Source organism: Lupinus angustifolius, chromosome LG09, assembly GCF_001865875.1.
Source record: "Lupinus angustifolius cultivar Tanjil chromosome LG09, LupAngTanjil_v1.0, whole genome shotgun sequence".
NCBI lineage: Eukaryota > Viridiplantae > Streptophyta > Magnoliopsida > Fabales > Fabaceae > Lupinus > Lupinus angustifolius.
Genome location: NC_032017.1, coordinates 1,939,660 through 1,966,778, shown reverse-complemented (window position 1 = coordinate 1,966,778; position 27,119 = coordinate 1,939,660). Strand labels below are relative to the sequence as shown.

The following is a 27,119-nucleotide window of genomic DNA, read 5'->3' as shown; positions in this document are numbered from 1 at the left end:
TGGTCTCGTTGATACACTCTCTTGATGCGGTTGGTGAGGTAATTTCCGGTCGTGAACAGGTTCGTTTAGTCCCTTCCTTCCGAGTATGAATCTTTTGTCACCACGATCAACAATAGAACTGAGTTTTGCTCTTTTATCCAACTTGAGTCTCTTCTAATGGCTCATGAAACTTATCTGGAGAGGATTCATCCTCCCACTAATGAGGTGTTTTTTGTTAATGTTGCTAGCTCATCTCTCAAGAATCAGTTCTCTAATGCTAGACAGCAACAACCTCAGAATTTTCATTATGAGGCAGAGGCTGTTTTTCCTTCGAATATATTGCAAGCTTACAATTCTCAGTTATGGTATCCTGATTCTGGAGCCACACATCACATTACTGCTGATTCGTCGAATTTGATGCACTCTACTGGCCTATCCGGATCTGACAACATTTTTATGGGTAATGGTTCTAGTGCACCTATTACAGGTATTGGTACGACAAAGTTTCAATGACCTCACAACCCCTCACATGTTCTTACACTTAAAAATTTACTTCTGGTTCCTTCTAAAACCAAGAACCTTGTTAGTGTTAGTCAATTTGCCAAGGACAACTCTGTGTATTTTGAATTTCATTCTCATTATTGTTGTGTTAAATCTCAGGTTGATGGTACCTTACTTCTAGAGAGCACTCTTGGTCCTGAAGGGTTATATGTCTTCACTGATCTCCAGCTACCTGTCTCACTGTCATCCTCGGTTTCTAGCAGTAATAGTTCTAATATTCAGTCATGTAATTTTTTTGTTTCTCCTACAAACTCTAGGGATGACACTTTGTATTTGTTGTGGCATTCTCGGTTAGGCCATCCAAATAAAGAAGTTATGCAGTCTATTTTACAACACTGTAAATTTCCCCTCATAAATAAAAACAATATTGTTTTTTGTAGTGATTGTGCTTTAGGTAAATCACATTGTTTACCTTCAAGTCCATCACACACGGTTTATTCCACTCCTTTTGAGTTGGTGTTTATAAATCTTTGGGGACCTTCTCTGGTTGCATCTGTTTCGGGGTTCAAATACTATATGTCCATTGTTGATTCTTACACTAGATACACTTGGTTTTTTCTTCTTAAACAGAAGTCTGAAGCCCTTAGTATTTTTAAGCAATTCCACACTATGATTCACAGTTTAAGGGAGTCTTAAAGTCTGTCCAAACTGATTGGGGTGTGGAGTTTCGTCCTTTTTCTTCCATTTTGAAAACTCTTGGTATTCATCATAGAATCATTTGTCCTCACACTCATCATCAAAATGGGGTGGTCGAAAGGAAACATAGGCATATTGTAGAAATGGGGTTGACTTTGCTTGCCCAAACTTCTCTTCCTTTACAGTATTGGAAGTATGCTCTTGACACTGCTGTCTATCTCATAAATAGAATTCCCAGTAAGTCTATCAAGGGTAAAGTTCCTTATACCTGTCTTTACAAATCCCCTCCTGACTACATATTCCTAAAATCTTTGGTTGTGCATGTTTTCCTTGTTTACGACCTTATACAAAACATAAGCTACACTATGAAAAGTGTACTTTTCTAGGGTATTCTTCACATCATAAAGGGTATAAATGTCTTTCTTCAAGGGTAGAATGTATGTTTCTCGTGATGTGATTTTCAACGAGGGCAAGTTTCCTTTCACTGTTTCTCCCATTCCCACATCGGACTACCATCCTAGTAGTAGTGTGTGTATCCCTCTCTCAGTGGTGTCTCAACCCTCGTCTCTAAATACTTTACCTTTTTCCTCTACTTTGGCCACTACTTCCCAACCTGTTACATCCTCTACTGACGCCTCTCACCAGTCTCTCAGTTCTTCCCCATCCCCGTCTGTGTCTCCACCCTCGCTGGTAACTAGTCCTGGTCAGGTGTTGCCTCTTAATACTCACCCAATGCTTACAAGGTCAAAAACTGTTCACTCTAGGACTGAATCTTTTCCTAGTGCTCTTAATGCCTATGCTGAACCCAAGACAGCAAAGATTGTCTTGTCCCTTCCTGAGTGGAGAAATGCTATGGAAGCAGAATTTGATGCTTTGATGAGAAATGATACTTGGAGTTTGGTTCCTTTACCTGAGGATAGAGAAGCTATTGGGTGCAGATGGGTATTCAAGGTAAAAGAAAATCCTGATGGCACCATCAATAAATACAAAGCAAGGTTGGTTGCTAAGGGGTTTCATCAAAAACCTGGTTTTGACTACAATGAGACATTCTCTCCCGTTGTAAGACCAGTCTCTGTAAGGGTTGTGTTAACCTTAGCTCTTACCTATGGATGAGATGTTCAACAAATTGATGTCAATAATGCTTTCCTTAATGGAGTTCTTGAGGAGGTTGTTTACATGCAACAACCAGAGGGGTTCAAGTCCTCAGACAACACTTCAGTCTGCAAGTTGAACAAGGCTATCTATGGTCTCAAACAAGCTCTCGGGGCCTGGTTTGATAAACTGGCACGAACTCTCTTATCCTTTGGTTTTCGAAAATACAGATGTGATCACTCTCTTTTTCTCTTAACTACTACACAAATTGTTTGTCCTATGCTATGTTGATGACATCATAATCACAAGAACTTCTTCCGTTTTGATTAAGCAACTCATTGAAAAGATGAACCTTGCCTTTGCTCTCAAAGATCTTGGTTCTTTGGATTATTTTTTGGGTATCGAAATTCAGAAACTTCCGAATGGGTCTCTTCTTCTTACTCAGTCCAAATACATTAAAGACTTGTTACAAAAATTTCATATGGATAATATGAAGAGTCTTCCTACTCCTATGGTTGGAGGGTGCAAGCTTACTAAACATGGGAGCAATTTCTTGGAGGATGCAAAATTGTACCGGTCTCTTGCTGGGGCCTTACAATACATCACTATTACTCGACCAGAAATTTCCTACAGTATCAGTAAGGTGTGTCAGTTTCTTTCCCAACCTCAAGAGGAACACTGGAAGGCTTTAAAAAGGGTTTTACGGTACCTGCAAGGCACAATTACTCATGGTCTATTATTAAAATCGGCGTCTCCTCATCATCCTTTCTCTCTCTACACCTACTGTGATGTTGATTGGGCATCTGATCCTAATGACTGCAAGTCTACTTCTGGGGCAAGTGTTTATCTTGGCCCTAATTTGGTTTTGGTGGTCAAAGAAACAAGAATGGGTTGCTCGATTCACAGCTGAAGCAGAATATCGCAGTCTAACTCTTGCTGCTAGTGAGATGATCTGGATCCAAAGTCTTCTTCAAGAATTACAATTCAAAACCTTTGTTCCAGTTGCCTATTGTGATAATATGAGCAATGGCTTACTCTCCAGAAATCCGGTTCTTCACTCCAGAACCAAACATATTGAGCTTGATCTTTTTTGGGTTCGAGAAAGGGTTATTAGCAAGCAATTACTTGTTGAACATGTTTCCTCCGAACATCAAGTTGCATATATTCTCACTAAACCTCTCTCTACCTCAAGATTTCTTCTTCTCCGAGATAAGCTTCATGTGACTGATATGTGTACTGTTCAACGTGGTCATGTTGGCTCCAAATTTAGGAGGGAATATTAGAGTAGTTCAGTTAGTCATTTAGTTTTAAATACTTTTGTAACTGCATTGCAACTATCTCCCTTCCCCTTTTTAATGTATTTGGCCCCTATGCATGTCCAGATACATTTCCTTTTCTTTTCTCTGCTGTTTATAAATATTGAGCATGTGCACTTTATAATTCAATAATTCAATTCATTTCAATATATAAAAATCAGATTTCTCTTTCTCTCATTCACGTCTTCTCTCTTTCTTCTTCGTCTTCTTTCTCTCTCTCTCACAGAAGGATATCCTTCTTCTGCACTTTCCTCTTCACCGATTCTTCTTCTCTCATCATCAAATCCTAATAATGAGGAGTTGAGTCCTTTATATAGAGAACAATAGAGAGTGATTCGGTTCTAACAAACTCTAACTAAAGGTAACAGACTAAACAACTTAAGCAATGGAAAACCAATAATTAGAGCACTTCTAATATCTTTCTCCCTTATATTTTCCGCCGATGCATTTTTGGCAAACTTCTCCCCATTTCTTTCTGTGACACTAAGAATTGGCACAGGAAGCCAAGTTGTGGGAATTTCGAGAACTGACAATGGCAGTCAGATTGAGGGAAAAGAATTGACGCGGATAGTCATATTTTAGGTATTTCGAGAACTAACACAGGTAGTCAGATTGTGGGAAAAGAATTGACACGGGTAGCCATATTGTGGAGATTTTCAGAATTGGCACTAGTAGTCATATTATGGTGGGTGTATTCGAGATCGGTTCTTACAGTGTAGTAAGAATTTGATAATAGAGATCTGGACTGTTTTATCCTAGGGACGGCGTGGTTGATAGTCTGCTTGCACATTTTAGATAGTGCCACAAAACGTCTTAAAGATAGCAACTTGGTCGTGACTCAGACTGTACCTACTTACTATACAATTGTTGCAAGCTACAGTATAATTGTACCATTTATAATTGTTGCATTTATAATTGTTGCAAGCTACAGTAACAACAGACTGTTAGAGCAGGCTAGTTATGTTAAGACTATTGTAATAGCTTAGATAAGTGAAGTTGTTATATCTAGCACCAGGTGGCACTCTCTTGTACCTACTTACTATACATAGTGGTCTTCTTACCATTATTCAGTTGATAACAGAATTATAGTTTTCAGTTCTTTTTATCCTTTCTTCTCTCTCTGTCTCATGAATCTTCAGATTCTAATATCTCAACTACAAAACAGATAGCTGACATCATCTTGAAACTCTTTATGGCGGCAGGACTAACCATTTGTGTAACAATTTGGGCATGTTCGACATCTATACAACTTGAGGGGAGTGTGAAGAGTAGCATATTGAGCATGTGTTTCCTGTGATTAAGAGTATAAGTCTTATGTACTATTTGTACTACATTGTACTCATGTTTATTTCATTTTACATGTATACCATACTTGTAACTACATTGGATAATGTTCGCTCATATTTCAGACACGCAACAAGCTAAGACAAAGTGCAATGCTAATTTATAGAGTCAGATTATTTGGTAATCGTTGTGAAGAAGAGCACATCCAAAGACACAGTAAACAAGTGAATGTAGCTTTAGCATGCAGATAAAGTTTGTAAGAAGTACAAATCAAAATGGAAATATACTTAACAATCTGGTGTGTCATATAAGTTACCAAGTAGTACACTCACTATTAATTCCATATACGTTGCGCCAGAAATCGATGTATTCACTGTATCTGTCAGCATGTGTTACAGGAGCCATGTACAACTGGAAAAAGTAAAACAATAGGTTAGCATTTCCCCCACATAAAGAAGACACTAAAAGACTGGAAATGGTCACTTCGCTTGCAAGGATAAGGCTGCATAAATATACCCTCCCGAGACTCCACTTGGTGGGATCTTCATACACTAGGCCGCCCAACAAGACACTAAAAGGCCGTTATCTTTTACAAGATAAACTAAATCCAGTGTTTACAAAGTCCTCAATGACACTCGAGTAATTCAAGACTACATGTATTTGTAATCATATATCCCATCAGATTCATTCAGGCTTATTTGGCCGGGCTTGAACTAGTAGTACTGCACTACTACTTGACCTCCATTTGTAGCATAAAATAGGTTTTAGTTTTCTTATGACAACAAGCAGTTCGGATTCAGAATAATAATCCCACTGTTTTCAAGTAAATTATAAAATTAACTTAAAATAAAAAAAAAGTATATCTAAAAGTAAACTTAGCTTACTCCTTGACAATTTTTTAGAAGTGATCCCTATAAGCAATATATCTTCATATTAGCAGAAAATAATAAGCATACCGATGCGTTTGAAGGAAGAATAAGACCACCAGGTTTGAGCCAGCGATCTCTGGCCGTAATAACACTTCCAAGCATGCTCTACAAGAAAAGAAAATTCTTCAAGCAAATATAAATTATAAAAGTGGATGTACAGCGAAAAGATGAGAAAGTAATGTCATGCTTAGGTTTCAGAGTAAATTAACAAGCCATCTTATGTTGAAACCAAAGAACAGGGGTGTGCAACAAAAAACACTAATAAAACAGGTCCACATAATTTAACAGATTTCTAATATCTTAACCAAACCAGTGCCCTGCTTCCAAAAGCAGTTCAGAAAATTAGACAGTGGCTAGTGGTTGTTGGTTGGTCCTGAAGTGGCACAATGTCGAGTGGTGGTTATGGTTGTCTCGTATTAGAGAATAACTGTTAAGGACTATAACAGTTTAGCATATTGCTAGACTGTTGCAAAGAGTAGTTAATTATTAGTCTAGTTAGAGGGCAATTGCATAAAACTGTAACTGCCACGGCTTCTATAAATAGAAGCCTGACTATCATTCTATGATACTTCTCAGAATCAAGGAAATAATACAATTCATTTTTTTCCTATTCTACTCTCTCCCTCAGTCCCTCTCTATTAATTTCTCTCTCTTAGTTTCTAATTTTCACATTGTGGTTGGGTTGTGGAGGATGCAGGGAAGCATGGAGGCTCATGAGTTGATGGGTGAGTGGTAGTGGAGATGCAATGGAAGTGTTGCTCTAGTGAAGGCATCTGTCACCAGCATTGATCAATTAGCGGATGTTTTCACTACGTCTTTTACAAGGTCCTCGAATAAGGTATCTATCCAGATTGATGGAAAGTGTTAGAATCCTTATAGTTATTTATGTAGATAGTGCACTTACACATATCATATTTAATCATATCAAGTAAATAGGGTTATTACACTAAGTATATGCAGGAGCATCCTCTAAGTAGGTTTGAAACACATGGATCTCATCATATGTCTCTCTTTTCCCTCAATTCTATCAACAGGAACATGATCATACATTAACTATTTCTTCGATATATCCTATTAGTAATCTTGACGGGAAGCAATCCCGAAATATCATAAGAAATTACAACATTTCAGAATTAGAGGGACTGTCGTCAATTATTATGTTTTATTATTATTGATATAATGATAGCTTTTAGGGATTCCTAGTTTGATTCTGAGATCTACCTATTCTGTTTCCTTTTTTGCTTCTCTGTTTTGCCTATATAGAAGTTCATTTCCACTTCAATTTTGTACACAACTAAACTGCAAGGCTTTCAGATCAATTTTTTTATAGTGATGATAAAACAATTTTCTTTTCAATTCCTTTATGTTATTAATTCAGTCCCCCTGAAATGTAATTTCTGTTTTTCTTCCACTAATATCATAATATCATATGATAATTTGTTTCAACTGTCAAAAATATATATTTACTCAAGCAGCCACAAGAATCTTAATTCATAATATGCACCTCATATAGAAGCATATAGCCCATCCATTCTGAAATTATAACATCCACCTCTTCATCAATTTCAACATCCTGTAATAACCATAACCTAAGGTAAGTATCAGAATGACACAGCTGGTTCCTAGTAGCGAATATGAAGTTGGCAAATTAAAAATATCATAAATTTCAGAGTAAACTAAATCTTCAGAAAACAACATATAAACTAAACATAAACAAATATTATCGAGATATTTTATTAGAGAGAAAAAATAGCAAAACGTTACAGTGACAAAGCCAAATGTATCTAATAAAAACCCCGGCAAATCACAAAACAATAGCTGCCCATTGTGGTTCGAGAACGCAAGGCAGCCAGGTCTTATAAACCTCAGGCTAGAATCTCGTTGATGCAAGAGCAGTAGAAAAGCAAATATTTAGTAGTACTTTTATACTTATATTTCCAAAAATCAATTCAATTCCATAGCTTCTGGTTATGAGTAGTATTTTGGATCTATGTTAGTTGAGATTTCTAATGTTTTATTTGTAAGTCCCAAGAACGACTAATGGGTTTGGGTTAATAGTAAGAGTCGAGGATTATAGTTTGGCAGTTGTTAGTTAGTTGTACTCATAAACTTCTAGTTCAACTAGCAAGAGTGTATGGTTATTTTGAATTTAAAAAATATAAAAATAAAATAAATTAAAAGGTTTATAATTAAAAAGAAGATATGCATATATAATTTAAAAAATTATTTAAACATTAATAAAGTTCAGAATGGCGTGTTTTATTTTGTATGTGAGAGTAGCACAACAGATTTAATCACTCTAAAACATTGATTTCATGTGTGAATGTTCTTGTTTTTTAAATCTTTATCCAGAAAAAGAAAAAACTAAATGGAAATAAGTTAATAATGAATGGATTTGATAGTGATAGTTATCAGTTAGTAGATTTTGAAAATACATTCTGAAAAGAATAGAAACTAGTATTAGTAATTAGAAATATTTGTTCTTAAAAAGAAAGAAATAAATCAAAAAAAATAAGGAGCAAATTTGGTAATTATAAAAACTATAATTGATTAAATTATCATATTTATACTAAATATATAAATAATTAGAAATGTTAATCCTGTACCAAAAGAAATTGTGTAACTGTACCCAAAAAATACAGAATTACTGTCATGAAAAGGAATACAATTAAGTGGGGGGAAATAAGCAAGCATACTTGAAAATGCATTTAAAATATGACACATGGTGCAATGAGTAGATAGATTACGGAAAATTGCTGAAGTTGAAGAGAGTGATCACTAATTTAATATATAGGAGTTGATAATTGTAATAGGGAATTCTGAAAACATGAAGTCGTGTAACTTGAAAGGTCATACAAAAGCCATAGTCAGCTATTTTATGGCGAACCTTTTTCCTTGAATTTACATCTATAATTATTAAGAAAAACTTATTTCTTCGTTTGTGAAACCTTACGCCCTTTCATATATGTTTTTGTATATATAGACATTCTACTTTATACTATATCGTCTATGTTACTCGACCGATTAGTTCCCTAGCTAATTTGCACCAATTACAATATTATTTCAAAGCCAAATTTTTGGAACTTATTTCAACCACAAATCCCAATGGCTTAGTCATTGTACATGCCAAATACCATGCTAATATTTATACCATTGTAATAGGAAATTTTGGTGTTAGCGTACCTCAACTCGTCCATGTAATACGACCACAACATCAGACAGATTATTTGCTTCCACAATGTCATGTGCCTACATGAAAAAGAAAACAACAAATTGAAACCAGAAACTCAAGACCAAAAGTATTACCAAACATGATAAACAGCTTATTTGCATTCAAGACCTCAACCACCAAACTTTAGAAGAGCAACAGAAGAATCCAGCTCAAAATTGTAAATCGGTGGGATATTGAAGTTTGATTTATTATCCAAGTAAACCTCTATGCAATATCATTAAACAAGACAGAACCAAATCATTGGAGTCATTGAAGTATTTTACTTGCAGTAAATGCTTTTCACAATTCTTGAAATCAGTAGAGCATTGTACGGTTCACTGACAATTAAAACAACCCTTTTACACTGCAGGAGATCAAAATTAATTCCTGAACCTCTTCAATAAATAAATTAAAATAGTTTTCTAATATCATAGAAAAACTAAGAGATGCAGCACCGCTGTGCCAGTTATATTTTCACGGGCATAAAAAACGAAAATCACGGTAAGTACCTGTCTGCACAGAACTTGAAACACAAATCTCGTATATAAGCTTTATTAAAAACAACGTAACATAATCCAATAAATGAGAAAAGAAATTTAATTATAAATTACAAATTTACAATGCTTTAGATGTAAGGAAAACAGAAATACCTAACAGAAAATAGTAGAATACCTAAAAAGCATCTTATAAACACAATGGAAAGCATATTTTTCAGTTTATTTTTTATGATGCACGTAATTGTAACAATCTAAAGCTTTTGCAACAGTATTGCTTACTGGCATAAATAGAAACTCGAGTGTTTCTTATTAGCATCAGAACTAAACGAAGCTTATACCAACGAAAACTAAATCTTTGAAGATTACCTTCAGGGCAATGTCACTGGCATCAACGGCATACACCTGGTAAGACAAACACAACAATATCATGCATGTCAAACACTTGAATGATGGAATAAGTCAAAGCTTGAAACAAATACATTATAAGCTTAATTTTGAAAACAAAAAATACATGTCTGCCAAGTACAGCAATTGAAAGACTTAATAATCCTAAACAGTATGACTCAACTATCTTAATTTTAAATAAAACAAAAGGAGTAGAAAAAAATAGAAATGAAAAGAAATACAAAGCAAAAAAGCAACTTATCCTTGACATAACAAGGTGCTAAAGCTCAATAAAATTCCTGTCAAGGCCAAGACTTTATCAACTGCAAACTTAAACAATGAAACACAGAATATGCGAGATCTAATCCAGCCATAATGAAAAGGTATCTACAAGCAATATTTTTTCTTCTATTTCAAAAGCATCTAATAAAAATATCACATCACGTGATTTAGAAACTGAAAAACGGATTACAGGAAATAAAAAAGGGTGACCTAGTGAATGTCACCCTCACTAGATGGAGTTATGGGAAGGGTATATGTATACAACCTTATCCCCACCGAGAGGCTGTTTCTAGGATTTAAACCCTTGCTGCAAGGGGAAAGTAAAAAAATAGCTTTTAAAAGTTTAAAAAGGATAAATTGTAACGGCAGTCTTGCACATCAACTAAAAGGGTATACCAATGTCAATATGAAAGAGCTTACCCGCTTTGCACCAGCCTGAGCACAAAATATAGAAAGGATTCCTGTACCGCATCCCACATCAAGTACAACCTGAAGGCATATAATGCTTTAGGGAGAAGAGGGGGGAATAGGGGGAGGGAAGGGAAGGGAAGACTGGAAAATCCAAAAAAAATTCAAATCAAAACAAGCAAATAATGCATGATAACAAGTTGTATATGCTTATGTAACATAAGCATCACTGATTTGTTAACCACTTAACAGTATGATAACACAACCGGGACAAGATGTCCTCCTCTACATGAGTTCAGTCATCCACTTCCTTCAGTAGGAGCTGAACAGAAGTCCTATCTTTTGGGCCAAGGGTTGAGAAAAGAATTAGTATGAAATTGGGACATCACATGTGTAATTATAAGGATTACCGATTTTATCATATAGCAAGAGTTCACAAATAATTAGGAAATTCACTTCTAGTAGTCATGATAAGTAGATTTTACCTTTAATAAAAATTAAGATTAGAGTTCTATTTAAATTAAGGTTGTCTAGAGGTAAAAGTTAGCCAGCCCACAGGCTAAGGTGTATGTTAAGAAAAAAGGCAAGGGTAGGTGGAAATTAGAATCATGTGGAGGCAATGAGAGAAATATGGGTAGGGATAAGTTTGGGGGAGTGTATATAGCAAGCCTCCACACATGGGGCATGATTCTGTTAGTGAATAGGAATAAGAAGAAGGGAGGGTAAGCAAGGTCTGAGTGACGATTGGAAAGGGACGATACAGACCCATGATGTGTCAGCAGTGTCTCCAGCTTTATCTTTCTGCTACCATGAGTGCGATTTTTCAAGTTTGTTTGTGTGCATAGCTTGATCTGATACTATTTTTTTTTTTGGTACATGATCGGATACTAATATCATCTTTACTTTAATAAAGTGAAAAGAAAGAGGACAAGACATCCTCACAAGTAAGGGAAAATGGAAATATCAGTAGTAGGGGGTTCATTCCCATGAGATTGATGTCGTAGGGCTTTCTGTTTTACCTGAAATAAAATTGGTTGAATTGGTCCATGGACAAATTACCAAGCATTCCACTTAGATTTTTTGTTGGAAAATTGAATCTCTCTCTCGTCTTTCTCTAATCATTTATGCCAGAGTGTGAAGTCTAGTTTTTTTCTAAAGGTTTTGCATTTCATACAAGTATGTATTAGGGATTGAAGGTCTATGGCTTCTATCTGCCATGGTGGATCAACCATGTGAGTTAAGAGTTATTTTATTACTTGAATAACACTGCTTGTGGGGCTACAATAGACTAATGTGCTCAAATTTGAGACAGTGCATGTATTCTGTTAATTAATAAAGTAGATTTCTAGAGAGACTTTCCAACAATGTTATATCTCTACCTATATGTTTTAATTACACTTCCAGAAGATTCTGCCTTACAAAAAAAACTCAGATCAATTGCTGTTCAATTTATAACAATATATGTGTGGTTGCTAAATTACTTTGCCTGCAATAAAACTCTGATGCCGCATGACTGCTTCCCTATAAGTTTCAGTCCGCACACGATCCTGCAATAACCAAGGGAAAGAAAAGAAAGGAGCATAAGAAAGTAAAAAGAACATTATTTTCTTATCACCAAAAGAAGAAATTTCAAATTTCATTAAGAAGAACCGACCACAATGAATGGAAGGATAAGGAATCCTCATTAACAAAGAGCGGAACACAAAACAGCAAACAGAAATGCAATATCATTGGAGCAGAGCTGCTCAATCACCGTCATATGTGTTCGAGAAACGTCATTAAAAAGATCAAGTGTCTCATACCAAACAGAATCCAAGGATCTAATCTTATTCCAATCATATGCACCACATTGTAGCATGTATTGCACGTGACACGTTACTTTAGCCATTTTGCTTCAATAAAATCATGAGTGCTGACAATCAAAAAATGTCCCAAGGCACACCTCGCATTCAGCGACAATGCCAAATAACCCCCAAAAAAGAGTTCAGATTAGATAGTGTACACCAGAGAGAGAACATCATACCACCATTACAGTCAATAGATGTACAAGATTGCTTGATTAAAAATGCAATACAATTAATTGTACCCCTTTTTAGCACATAATTGCATCTTAATTTGGATAAATTCAAATGTTGCATTCTAATTTGCACCAATAGTGGCACGTCTCTAAAATTCTTGAAGATCTCAACCACCACCTCATTGAGCCTCTCACGCACATAAAGCTGTCAACTGTGGTGTTCCTCCTCTCATCCTAGCTTTATTCATGGTCTGGGAACCACCAACAGCACAAATTTGCACCACCAGTGAGAAGACTCTGGTAGAACACTGCCATTTCTTTTGGGTACAATTGCAAGCTATGGTATGCCAGAGTTTGAAATCAGATTGAGCTCGTGAGAGATGATAGGTCATTTTCAAAATTCTTTTCTTTATTATCTCAATAAGGGAGGTTTTATATTAAACCATTATAAACCCTCTTAATAAAAACCTACCTCCTTAAAATTCCTCATCCAAACACAACCAAATGAGGAATTGTGGAAATTCTCTCTCAGGAGGAGTAACTTTTTATTATACATCTTGGGTTAAAAAAAATATCAGATAAAAATATGATAGAGGAAGGCCACCGATCACCAACTTTTGCACAAGAAAAACTCAATCATCCGCCACAAGGAAGGAAAAGCTGCCATCAACCCACCCAGAAACAGAACAACAAGGTGTGACCCACCCTGCAGCAATCCAGGAAGCCCATGAGGCACAACCAACCCCAAGAGGTGCAGGCCAAGAAGGTGCGACCCATGTTGCCAAACAAGGGACTGTTTCGTGAAGCAGTACAGATGGGAACAACCATATATCTTCTGAATTATTGTGTCTCTTAGGAATAGGCATGAAATCAATTATAAATAGGAACAGACTCTTATGGGTTTAGGCATTGAGAAAATTGTGAGGAATCTGAAATTGTGGAGAGACAGGCTCTTGAAAACCTGAGTTGTAATATTCTATATTAAATCTATAAAAAATTTGTTTCATCTTCCAAGTTCTTATCAAAAGACTTATCATTGTCAAAATTATTTTGTTTATTATCAAAATACGGCTTTTCATATTAAATCATTTCAAATCCTCTTAACAGATTCTTTACCTCCCTTAAAACCCCTTATCTAAAAACATCCTGAAGCCATATTCTTTAATGTTGTTAATTAGCCCTGGTAGCTCACTTGTGTTTTTTTAGGCAAATACTTCTGCTTTTTCTTTACAGGAAGAAATTACATTAGACAAAAAGGAGGGATAATTACAAGCTTACAACTAGGGAATGGAGAAGAACAAAAACAAGATACTTGAGTTATTTATTTTCTAGGTTTCGGGAGGAAGGGGAGCCACGATGCAATGGTTCAAGTTTTTATCGTGTGACAAGGAGGTCATAGGTTCAAATCAAGGATTCAGCCTCCTGCCTACCTGCATAGTGGTCCTAACTCTGCCCATCGTGGAGCTTAATATCACTAGTTGCCCTTTTAGGGTTTAGGGATTTTTTATCAATAGGATTTACAAGATTCAAGCAACATAATTTCACAAATAAAAAAATCTCCGAATTTTTTAGATTGATCATCTTTATATGGGATTTAAGAAACAAATAACCCAAAAAAAACAAGGTAGGTCAAATTTTCCTTCACACCATTCCCACATTCATTTCTAAAACAGATATTAATCAGATTCACCTTTCACATAAAATGCCTCATATATTTCATAATCAATTAGAGAAATAGCAACATACTAAAACTAAAATGAAGATAAAATTAAAACAAAAAAAAAACCTTAATCATTTCTTGGTGGATACCAAGGTGAGAATAAGAATTGAAATACGCCATGTCGAATTCCGTACAAGGAAGGCGCTGTTGTTGCAACTGCTGCTGTTCAGGAACCCTAACGACGGGAAGGGTGTCACTGGAAGTAGAAGTGGAACTGGAGGCGCGTGGCCTGCGCGTGACACGGCGGACACTGTCTCCGTTTCCCATTCCCGGTGGTGGAACCTCGTGGTGGTGGTGGTGGTAGCCGTTACCATTTTCCTTCGGAAACATCTACGTTGTTGTTAGTGTTACTGTTACTCAGTGTCATGTCACATATACATTTATTTACCATGTATACCACGTGTAACTAAAGTTAAATTATATTTGTTTTTTATTTATTCTTTGTTTATTTATATCACCAAAACTCATCTATAAAATGATAAATATAAAATATTCATATTGATCTTAAAAATAATATTATTATATATTATTTATATGAATAATATTAACTAATGGCAACAAATCTCTCTTGAGATACATCACTTCATTCTTTATTAAGTGTAATAATATGTATACATTGTTTGATAGTCATTATATTATTTATAATTTATTTGAATTACTTTTTATGAAGAATTAATTATTAATGAATATGATGGTAAATAATATATTAATAGTATATAAAATTTATACGATATTAGTATAATTCTTTTTCTTCTTTATAATATTTAAGAGAAAATCTTGTTGCTAAAAACTGAAATGTACATGGCAACTCAAAGAAAATCACACTCTAGAATCTCATTATGGAATCACAATCAAGAATCATGAAATTTAGAGAAAATAATGAAATAAATGAAACTTGAGAGATGATTTTACAAAATTAATTTCTCTAGGTGCAATGTATTCTTATTTTTTTCAGAAATTGCAAGTTATGGGAAACTCCTCTAAAATTGGATTTTTATATGGTATGTGTTATGGAGGAAAAAAACTCCATAATAACCTAAAAAACTGCATTTTTAAAACATTTAACATTTGGAAACTTGATTATGCATAATCCATATTAAGATTCTTATCCTATCTTAGGACTGTGCCCCAATCGTCCTAATAACCTAAACAAAATTATAAAATACATTAAATGATTAAAAGTAAATTACTTATCCATATGCTTTGTTCAATTGCCTTCATCAAAACCACTTGCACACGCATCTTTTGCTTTGAGTATATTACCTAGAGATGAGCAAGACTTGGCCCTACCTGCTCACATAGTACAGTCTGATCATGATTAGGTCTGAATAGGATCGGGTCTAGGTTTGGGTTTGTATTCAAAAAATAGAATCAAAATTTAGGGCCAGATAGGGATCAAGCATGACCCGTTCCGCCTCATGGTCACTTGCTCATCATATTTGTATGTATTTCTACTCAAATATGTATAGAGTAATGATACTATTTTGGTCGAAAGTATCATTTATTCTTTAATTTTTCCATAATATACATGATTAATAATATATATATATATATATCGTTTTATATATCAAACTACATATTCATAATAATAAATAATACTGAGAAGCATTCATCTAAAACGAGTATGCATTATATTTAATCGTAGGATCAGGTCGGATTTAAAGACTGACCTGGTCACTATTTAGGGTTTGGGTGTAGCAGCCAGACCTTCAAACTGAAGTAATGAAGAATTTCAATGCTTGTAAATCTATACTAGTATATTTGATTTGACAATATGGGAAACAAAATGAATACAAAGATTGCCCTATAAGATTAATCTATATACATAATACATGTTTAATCGTTATGGAATTAGGTCCTCTTGATACCCACAATTTTCAGTCAAACCACTAAATCCTAGTCTGCAATTTGGAGAGCTTCTCAAATCTCAACTGTTACCTTGTTTCCTAATTCTCCCCTTTGCTTCATTGTTCATTACGCATAGATCTAGAATCCAGTCAAAATCCGTTAGCCTTCTCCATGCTATTTCCCTTGCCTCTTGTCATTTACAGATCAATTCTTTGTCAATGAACTTGATTCATGATAGAGCATTATGACCTCGTTCAATCCATATAGCCGACTTCTAGTGGGATCAAGACTTGGTTGTTGTTGTTGTTGTTGTTCTTGCCATTTGACTCTCCAGCCGCCAAAGTCAGAGAATAATTGCAAAAAACAGGGGTATTCAAGGACATGATCTGAAGTGGACTGGGTTCAAGGCAAGGGATACCAGAGAAATCTGGGTTTTCTTGCTGCTACTGTCTGTCAATCCTCTTCCTCTTTTCCCGAAGGCTAAAGTTGGGAATTCGGTGACAGCATTGAATTTCAAACTGTATTTACTTATCTTACCCTGTTTCATCCTCCTTCATGTTTCATGAATATTGAAGCAACTCTGGTCCCCAATCATTTATCCATCATTTAAGAAACAAATTTTAATCACAGAAAACATTACTTTTCGAATCATATATCGGCAAACAACAACAACTAGTGTTGGTATTTTTAAGAAATATCAGATGTTAAGCATCATATGACTGTCAAATTGCTAGTAGCATATGCAAAACTCTTGTAATAACTAGAGTACAATTAATAGACTCTTTTAATAATGATTGCCTGTTGTTGAGGAGGAAAAATGCACACCGTAAAAGCAATGAGGAACCAGATATAGAATGTATACCACAGATTACCAATAGTCTCCACAGGAGCAAAACCCATCCTTGAAATGATGGAACCGATACGCATCTCGCATGATAAGTTCCCTAGAGGTGACAAAAGACAACAGCTTTATTACCAGGTGACAATCATGGCAGACACGGAGATTCTTCATTACATTTATAGGCTTCCAAGATGGCACATTAAGCAACCCAAAAGCAAAGGCAAGTTTTTCACTATGGTATTGTTGACTCCGATGAGCAGAAGAAACTACATTAATATATCTTCCTGTATCTTCTATCTTCTTCATCATCTCCTCCAGTTTCATATAAATTTCCTTCATCTGTGGATGATTGATGTCATCTACGGTGAACACATGTACCCTGTTATCAACCTCAATCCAGCTACAACCTGGACTCTTTTGAATTCCTTTATCTTTTATCAGCTTTCTCATATTGGCAACACCTTGTAACTCTCCACACTCGGCATATATATTTGCTAGAAGGACATAACCTCCAGAATCTTCCATGTCTAATTCCATCAAGTTCTTTACTGCAGTTTCAGCTAGTCTCGAGTCATTATGGATTCGGCAACCTCCTAGTAAAGCCCCCCAAATAGTGGCATTTGGCTTAAAAGGCATTCCATCTATCAAATTCTTTGCCTGATCTAGTAACCCTGCTCGCGCAAGCATATCTACCATACAAGCAAAATGCTCACGTGTTGGAGAAATTCCAAAAACTTTAATCATAGAATCAAAGTAATGTTTCCCTTCTACTACAAGCCCCATATGACTGCACCCAGATAAAACAGAAATGTAGCTAATATGATCCGGTTTGCACTCCGTCTTCAACATGTCTTCAAATGTCTCAATTAATTGCTTACCTAAACCATTCTGAGCATATGCTGCCATCATAGCATTCCAGGAAATTAGGTTTTTCACATATATCGAGTCAAAAACTTTCTGTGCTTCTTCGATTTGTCCACATCTTGAATACATCGTAACAATACTATTAGCAACTGAAACATCCGAACTAAGGCCATACTTTATAGCATGGGATACAACTTGTATCCCAAGTTTTATAACAGCTAAGTCAGCACAGGCCCTTACTGAAGTTGCATAAGTGATCCAATCCGGTTCAACTCCCTCTCTTCTCATCAATACATACAACTTTAGTCCTTCTTCTGAAAAGCCATGTTGAACATATGTGCTTAGCATTGAGTTCCAAGTGATGACATTACGCTCAGGCATTGTATCAAAATATTCTCGGGCTCTGTGAATGTCCTCATTTTGAGAGAATGCAGCGATCATTGCCGTCCATGATATAGTATCTCTAAGTGGCATTGATCTAAAAGCAAGACTAGCTTTGTCAGTATTTCCACACTTTGCATACATTGTGATGATAGCATTCCCTACAGGAACAGAGGAATCCATCCCACTTTTCATTGCATATCCATGAAGTAGTTCCCCAACTGTAGCATAACTTTCACCTGAACAAACCCCAAGAACCGTGGCAAGAGTAAAATCATCCAAAACTACAGAATCCTGTCTCATTTGATTTAACAGTGCCAGAGCCTCTTCTTCAAGTCCACACTGTGCCACCCCAGTGATCAAACAAGTCCAAGAAACTTCGTTACGTTCCCCTAAACCATCAAACAAACGCCTCGCAAGTCCCAAGCATCCACACTTCGCATACATATCCACGAGACCACTTCCCAAATAAGCATCTATGCTATGTTCCATGCGAAGAATCCGGGCGTGCAAATGTTTACCCCACTCCAGATCAGAAATACTGGCACATGCACTAAGTACACTACCATAGGTCATGAAATTTGGCCTAAAACCCTGATTCCACATTTCTACAAACATACTAAGACACTGGACCCCAAGGTCATGTTGAGAGAAAACTGAAATCAATGTATTCCAAGAAATATCATCACGTTCAGGCATTCGTGCAAATAAATGGAGAGCTTTTCGAGCTCCATAGAATTTAGAATAGCCATAAATCATACTGTTCCAACAAAACAAACTAGGCTTCTCAATGCTGAAGAAAACACTCTCTGCCAAATTAACCACACCACACTTAACATACATATCAACAACAGCATTCTGAATGCAACATTCGCTTCCTAAGTCAAATTTCTTAATAACATGTCCATGTAATTGAAGAGCCAAATCACTATAACCAAGGCATCCGCAAGCCTTCATTACACTAGTAAACGAATAAACATCATAGTTTCCATCACTACAATCCCTCAGCATTGAAGCAAAAGTTTCAATGCTATACTCAGGGTACCCATTTCGACAATACCCAGATATCATAGTTGTCCAAGAAACAGAGTCTCTAACAGGCATTTCATCGAACAGGTGTCGCGCCTGATCGACTTGGCCCGAATCAACTAAGGCATGGATAATTGTGTTCCAAGTGATGATATTGCGATTATTTGATTCGCGGAAAAGGCGGCGAGCTTCGGGTAATAAGCCACATTTGGAGTACATGAGGAGTAGATTGTTGTGCAAGAAAAGAGAGGAGTCTAAACCGGAGAGAATGAGTTGGGCGTGGAGTTTTTGAGCGATGGGTTTGGATTTGAGAGAGGAACAATGCTTGAAATTTTCGTACAAGTTTTGAGAAATTTGCATGTAAGATAGGTGGAAGGAATTTGAATGGTAAAGAAGAAAGGGTGTAAGGCGTTGAGGGGTAGTCCATGTTAGTCTCGCTCTTGCTAGTGAATACATTCAGGATGCAAAATACCATGTAATTATTAGTGTTTGCTTGTGCTTTGCATTTGATTTGTATGACTAGGGTTGAAAGTGAGTCAATTTGAGTTTCATTCAATAAGAATTTGTTCGGTTCGAGTAGAAAATGAGCTATGTTTTCAGCTCGAATTCTGTTCTATTGAAATTCGCAAATTATTGGATTTGTCTCGTTAACTTGAATTGGTTTGGTTTGTTAAGAGTTTGTAAACTATTTAATTAAACTTATTAGCTCGATTGGTTCGTCAGGTGATTATTTAATTAAACTTATTAGCTCGATTGGTTCGTCACGTGATTAATTAAACCTATTAGCTCGATTGGTATATGTGGATGCCCACTACCATCATATCTACCCACAAATAGTATGAGTATGAGCATAAGTAAGTACTACTCATGACCGACTGACCCTGTTGGCATCCCTAACTTGGAGTAGCTCAATCGTTTTGGTTTTTAAAGTGGCTTAAGAAAGATGCAAAAAATGAATTTTTAGGATATATGTGCTATCTCGTGGTAGGCATTTTCATTCTCATCTTTTTTGGTATAACTAATAATATCATCTCAAATTATGAGTAATAAACTAATCTATTTTGGAGTGTATGGTTGCCCCTCCTGATAAATATTGCTCCGATGAATCAAACTTTTGACATTTGATATTGTACGATACTTAGAGATCTAGTATTACCTTATACAATTTGATCAACTCTTCCTTATTATCTTAATTCCCATCTAAATATCCTTTATGTAATGAAGTTTCTCTTGTGATATAATTGATGTTAATGTTGAAGACTTGAACATGAAGACCACATGAGGATATTCATGCCTAGTAGTAGATCTTGATCTAAATTTTAGGGGCAACAATATGTAATTTAACTAAAACTAATTGAGTAACAAAAATATAAAGAAACTTACACTACTATCAAAGGAAAAAATTCCAGCTATTTTTTTTCCAATATAAATCACTATATTGTCGGCAAGAAATTCATCTTAATACGAATTTAGTTTGGTTGTCTATATTTTTGAAAATGATATTCATGTAGTTGTTGAACCACAATAGCTAAGATAAGACGAATAACTTGATAAAACAAGATATGATTAACCACCTATGATTAACAAAAATGTTGAGATTGGCATTTTAAACTAATTTCTCCTTCTCATTGAAATTAATATCATAGAACTTTTGAACAAAAAATACATATATTATCAATATTAAATTACTTGTAAGCATCCTTACGACATATATTATCAATACATTAATAATCTATTTCATCAAGTGTAAAATCATTATGAATTCAAATAAAGTCATATTATTATAAGGAACATCAACTAGGGATAACAATGAAAACCGAATTCGTGGGTACCTGCTCGAACCCAACCCAAATTTAACGGAGAAAACCCGATGTGATTGAGTTTAGGTTCGGGTTTTACCGAGTGCAAATTCCGAGTTCAAGTTTGGTACAGTTGATACCATATCTCGAACTCGCCCCGAACTCGATTAATATATATAAAATTACAAAGTTACACATATATACATATATAAAACCTATATAGAAATTTAACATATATATAGAAACTATATATATAAATACATGTTTCGGGTGGGTTCCCATTGAATTCGAGTTACCTAAAACCAGACGGATTCAAAGATGATATTATTGTTTTAAACCTCGCTTAATTCGTGTTCAGGTTCGGTTTTAAATTTCGGGTTGGATAAGCACAAACCCGATCATGAACCGCCCTGTTCCAATTCCTAACATCAACATCTACACGTGTAGAGGAACTTGATCCATTATCTATAATTTTTAGAAGGACCAAACAAGTTACACTATATTTATTTTTCAAGCTACAAATTAAAGAAATATGTGAGTTTTAACTAGTATCCTCATGAACATAAAGACGCCATTCAGGGGTGTAGGTAAAAGAAGTACATATGTTATAAAGTTTAATAATAAAACATTTTGCTGTCCAAACACAACAAGTAACATATAAAATGACACATTTCACTTTATGGGATAACATAACATGAGATAAATGTGATATAAGTTTTGTATTATCGTCCTTGTCTGTGCTGTACTACTAATCCAAGGTTAGCAAAGTTAAAAACAGTTTTATATGTTAATTAACTGATTATTTGTCCTATAATTAAATATTTATTTTTCTTAAACTAGTTTTTTATTTTAATTTAGACAATGCATAATCAAATGAGTGACTAAACCCATAGTAGAATACTCCATAATGCAGAATCAATATCTCTTTGCCTGGATCACCACTCATTGGCACTACTAAATAGGGATGAGCATGGACTAGATTGGAATAGGTAAGACTTTTCCCTTATCCGACTCTAAATGTTGATCGGGTTATTTTTTGAACCTGAACCTAGACCCGAAGCTAACCCGACCCAAAATTTTGAATGGAACAACCTGTGAACCCGGACCCAATGCTAGACCCGGTTAAATATAATGTATACTCATTTTAGATAAAGTCTTCTCAATATTATTTATTATTACTGATATGTAAATTGACATGAAACGATATATATATATATTGTTAATCATGTACATATAACAAAAAAATTAAAAAAATGAATAATATTTTCGACCTAAAATATGTCATTATTCTGCACATAATTGAATAGAGACACATAAATATAATGACTAAGTAACCATGTGATGAGTCTGGGCCGGGTCATGTTTGTCACATACCCAACCCTAAATATTAATAGGTCTAATTTTTAAATCGAACCTGACCCTAGGCTCGATGAAACCTGACCTACTCAGGTCTGATCATGATTGGGCCAAGAAGTCGAGTGAGCAGGTAGGGTCAGGTCCTGTTCAACCCTACTACCAAACCATCCACCAGATGCAACAACTTTCAACCAAAGTCAACAAAAAGGAAGCAACTATTAACACAATAACAGCATTTATTGATCAAAACAGTCATGACAGTGCTAAGTTGCTATGAGCAAAGCGTGTAATTGAGTCGCTTGTGTCCTCCTTATTGTTTACGCATCAGAAACTACTCAATTATGATAATGTTACATGAAGAAAAAAGGTAGAAGAAACTGAACATTGACAACAGGTGAAATTCTACATCAGTTGATCATAACTCATCTCTGGATCCTCCATGTTTTCCATGATCATCAAAGGATGCATATGCCTTGATTATTGACTCATAGATTTCGATCCCTTTCAAGTATTCATCTTTGTGCAGAAACTGCAAAAAGGAGAAGCACAAGTCAAAGATGAACTACAAAATAAATGCAGTGCAGTAAAATCCAGAGCAATGGTTGCTGAAGAATGGCGGTAAATTAGGATATAGGAACACTGGCGCTACTACTTCACACCTAAAAATAAAAAGAAAACCTCACTTCCGTGTCATTCGTGTTTAAGATAAACTGTCCAATCAAAAGGCAGAAAACACTGATATCTTATAACCACGCCATTCCGGCATTACCTTCTCCTTTAAGTATAGAACCCAAACAAACTTATCATATCTATCAGAATAAAGACAAAGTTGAAGTAGTCATATATTGACTAGCTCCTATATGTTTATGGTGAATACTTTTCTTTCCAAAAAATCGATCTATACTTCTATAGCAAAGAAGCCATAGTACAAAAGGCGAATCTTAACCAGAGTCTGCCAACACCCAACACATGTGTAAAGGGAAAAAATCGACCTCAAACAATTTTGTCCATGAATACACTGTTTCAACCATTGTAGAACTAATGCAATGCATCTTCATAAAAGCCTTTTAATCCCAGCCTCAATTCTAAATAACAAATTAGATGTATGTTTATTCTAAATAACAAATTAGATGTATGTTTCTTAATTAGAGGAATCACCTCATTGTGGTCATGGAGTAGAATAGGAGTGTTTGCCATAGGTGAGAATCCAATTGCGGGCAACCCACGTCTGCGGAAGTACCGTGCATCTGTAGAGGCAGGAAAGACCTCTGGCTTACCAAGTTTTCCACCAGCCTTTTGGACAGCATTTTGTAGCAGGGTCCACCAGGGATTTGAACTGTCAGCTTTTGTAATGATCGGTTTCCCAGAGTTATCGTGCACTGGTACCTTCTGTTTGAACTGCCCAAGGTACAATGTATTAATTGGATAATCTAATTATACAGAAATTTGTTGTGAAAAGAGAAAAACTTAAAAAAAACGAGTCATGTTGTATACCAACGAAAATTTATGTGAAAGTTATCACCCATACCAATAGTCCAATACCATTTCCAAATAATACAGAATGGCAATTTCCAGCTATCCTCTTAATAATCAGTTTAGTCCAAAAAAAATCTTCAATCGAATAATCATCAGAACATTCAAATAGGGAGGTCAATACACTATGTAATAATTGTTATTACTATTATTACTTTGCAAAAAGAACTTTAATAAAAAAAAAATCAGAGTTAGGAGAATAAGAAATCCTCCTTACAAAAGAACAAACAAACGTCAATACTGCACAGCAATCCAAATTTCTCAACATTTCTGGAAAAGACCATGGGCTTATAACCAAGTAGAAACCAAAAACCTAATCTTATCCCAAAGAAACTGCTCATTCAAGAAATCTCCATTGACTCTAACCAAAAACAGAATGGTTAGTACCAAAATATCTAACTACCCAAAGGAATAACAGGGCACAAAATGAATCATTTATATATGCAAGAGATAGTTAGCAAAGAAAATATAGATTTAACTATTATTTGATCCAAAGGTGGCACAACTTTGTAGTTTTTTACAGGCTTTAAGTTGTATTTACTGTGGAATTCAGAATAGTCAGTTCTCAAAAGAATCACATACTTGTAATACCCTACTTCACATTATAAAGGCTCTTTCTATTATATCATAATCTTAGCTTAGTACTAACTAGAAATGATAAATTCAGCCTTTTTTCATTAGTTTTGTTTGTTCTAGAAATGATAACCCATAAAATGAACTACTTTTGTAATAAAAAAGTGATAAAAAATGCAGAATGTGAAAGTAATAATATGATATATTGTAAGTAGATGTTAGTTATAAACAAAATTGAGTTTAGTCATAGAAACATTTCCCAGAGTTAGACATTTCTATGAAAGTGATAACAAAACAGTCAACTATTAGTTATAAATGACAAATATAAGGCAAAGTGTAGATAATTAGCTAATTACACTGAATGACATATTGCGGGAAATAGGTGCCCATTCTTCAGCAATTCGTCTTTCCAATGATTCCGGATCAGTAGTCGGTGGCACCCTAACATCAAATCCGGCTTCTGCTTCAGATGGCTGCAAATTCATGACGAAACCCTGGTCGACAGCAAAAGACAAATAGAATCATTCATTCAATTAAAAAAAGTAGATCCAGAAGGAAAATCAAATCACTCTATCAATATATTTTCCGTAATTCCTTATAGGCACAAATAGAGTGCTCCATTAGTGCCTTAGCATAGAGTACGCACAGAAGTCAGATCTCTCAAGTAAGTTATAAGACTATCTTTGAAAACTTTACTTTGGAATTCTGCTGATATGAATATTAATACGATAAACATCTAGCATGACAAACATATAACATGCAGCATGTGGCCCAGGCCAACTCGAGACAGTAGTAATCCGCTAAGCAGTAGGCAAGGGAAACTAAAACACAATAATGTGTGATATATTCAAATACCAGTTTGGTTCGCCAATCTTTAGTTAAATATTTGAATAGTCAAATGAAAAGTTTAAGAGAGAACAGAATGCGGCTAGGTGCAGGCTGCAGAGACAGTTTTGTCATGCACAAGCCTTAAAGTTTCAAGTACTTACAGTTGGAGATGGAGTTCCAGCCTTCAAAAAGACCATATTAACAGAAACAACATCCCCTTCTTCCCTCAAACCTGCTTTGATCAAGTCGAATTGTGAGGCTCGAAACCTTCTGATACTTTCAATACTCTTCAACAGATTCTCCATGGCAGAATTATGATAAAGCTTTGCCCCATGCCCAGGTGCCCCAGTAGCTTTTATCACCAACCACCATGGGCTCCTCTCTGCATAGAATGGCCGGTAATGTCCATCAGGTGAAGCCAACCCTGTTGTTCAAAACAAAAACTTCATTTACATTCAGTAATGATATCAAAGATTAATACCTCTTTCATCCTAAACAAAGAATAGAGTAAATACACAAGTTTGTCCCTAAGAAAAAATGGGCCCCAATTTTGTCCATGAGAAATAAAAATTCCAAGTCAATCCTTAAGAATCTTAAATGACAGTAAAAATAGTTCCTAATGTGGTCTCTAAAATTTGTCACTAATTTGATCCATTTTAGATTCTTGAGGATGAAATTGTGATTGATTTTCAATTTCTTGAGGAACATTTGCTCTTAAAGATGAATTAGGGTATTTAGTCAGCAGCAAAACCTCTTCTAAATCCTTGAAAGTGTAAAAAACAACATAGAGCAAACTTGTCCCTTCATTTGAACGAATTTGACTAAGTAAATTACAACACCACCACCGAAGTTTAGTTGATCTACACACAATAATTAACCTCCCATTCATGGAGATCGATGTAATGCTTGAAAGGACACAGAATTGCAATTAAGTTAAACGTCTTCGGTGAGCATAAATTACTCTTTTACTAATCATGGCTACCAAATTTATGGGTTTTCTGTCACAATTCTAGTGACTAAAATGACTTTTTTCTTCTTTCAGGTAAGAAAAAAAGTAAAACAAAGTGAGTTCACTTGAATTGAATTACCTTCATCAAGCACTATTCCAACATTCAACTTCTCAAAAACCTGAGATTCAGCAAACTTTTCAGCACCATCATGTCCACCAATCTCCTCATCAGGCGCAAAAGCCAAATAAACAGACCTCAGCGGTTGAAACCCCTCAGCCTTCAACCGGCGAAGCGCTTCAAGGTACTGCATCCCAACACACTTCATATCCTGCGACCCTCTCGCGTATATCCTCCCACCATCATCCACATGTGCACTGAACGGGTGGTGGGCCCACTTCTCAAATTCAGCCGGAACGACGTCCGTGTGGGAGTAGAGGAGGATGGAAGGGAGGTCGGGTTTTGTACCCGGCCATTTGATAAGAACGAGTGGCTTTGCTGTCACGAACTCGAATGTTTGGGAGTCTAGGGAAAGGGAGTTGGCTTGGGAGATGAGGAAGTTTGTTGATTCTTGGTAGCGAGGGGTGGGTTGGGCTGTGTTGATTTGAAGGTATTGTTGGAATCGAGATATGGCTTCTTCTGATGATGATTGAATTGATGATGGGATTGTGAACAAGAGTATGAGGTAGAGATAGAGATAGAGGAATTCCATTCATACACTGCGTTTCTTTTCCAATAGCAGTGCTTGGAGATTGAAGCTTATTTTATGGTCACTTCTCACTCTGCTTCCAAGATACCTTCATT

At 35.6% G+C, this 27,119-nt stretch overlaps 3 protein-coding genes across 4 annotated transcripts in view; all 3 read right to left on the bottom strand.

Moving 5' to 3' along the window:
* The window catches only part of LOC109356549 (probable protein arginine N-methyltransferase 6), a 20,689-nt gene extending 6,000 nt beyond the window's left edge, over window positions 1-14,689 (bottom strand). Inside the window, exons 1-8 of the mRNA XM_019599923.1 lie at window positions 14,383-14,689; window positions 12,061-12,126; window positions 10,592-10,660; window positions 9,872-9,907; window positions 8,981-9,046; window positions 7,302-7,370; window positions 5,825-5,902; window positions 5,201-5,279 (exon numbers count right to left, since the gene is read on the bottom strand). Coding sequence (XP_019455468.1) covers window positions 5,201-5,279; window positions 5,825-5,902; window positions 7,302-7,370; window positions 8,981-9,046; window positions 9,872-9,907; window positions 10,592-10,660; window positions 12,061-12,126; window positions 14,383-14,646 — 727 coding nt within the window. The 5' untranslated portion in view covers window positions 14,647-14,689. The remainder of the gene's footprint in view (window positions 1-5,200; window positions 5,280-5,824; window positions 5,903-7,301; window positions 7,371-8,980; window positions 9,047-9,871; window positions 9,908-10,591; window positions 10,661-12,060; window positions 12,127-14,382) is intronic.
* On the bottom strand, window positions 5,444-27,119 carry LOC109356547 (aminoacylase-1). Of its 2 annotated transcripts, XM_019599920.1 has the most exons (7): window positions 27,078-27,094; window positions 26,457-27,042; window positions 25,530-25,792; window positions 24,897-25,034; window positions 23,593-23,832; window positions 22,660-22,963; window positions 5,444-5,454 (listed from the first exon to the last, which is right to left on the bottom strand). In XM_019599920.1, exons 2-6 carry the CDS (start codon window positions 27,025-27,027, stop codon window positions 22,850-22,852), a joined length of 1,326 nt encoding a protein of 441 aa, XP_019455465.1. In that variant the 5' UTR covers window positions 27,028-27,042; window positions 27,078-27,094; the 3' UTR covers window positions 5,444-5,454; window positions 22,660-22,849. The 2 variants fall into 2 exon arrangements, with proteins under 2 accessions (XP_019455465.1, XP_019455464.1); XM_019599919.1 differs by having other exon boundaries at window positions 26,457-27,119.
* On the bottom strand, window positions 16,009-19,735 carry LOC109356154 (pentatricopeptide repeat-containing protein At2g13600-like). Its single transcript, XM_019599490.1, has one exon. It carries the CDS (start codon window positions 19,733-19,735, stop codon window positions 17,033-17,035), a length of 2,703 nt encoding a protein of 900 aa, XP_019455035.1. The 3' UTR covers window positions 16,009-17,032.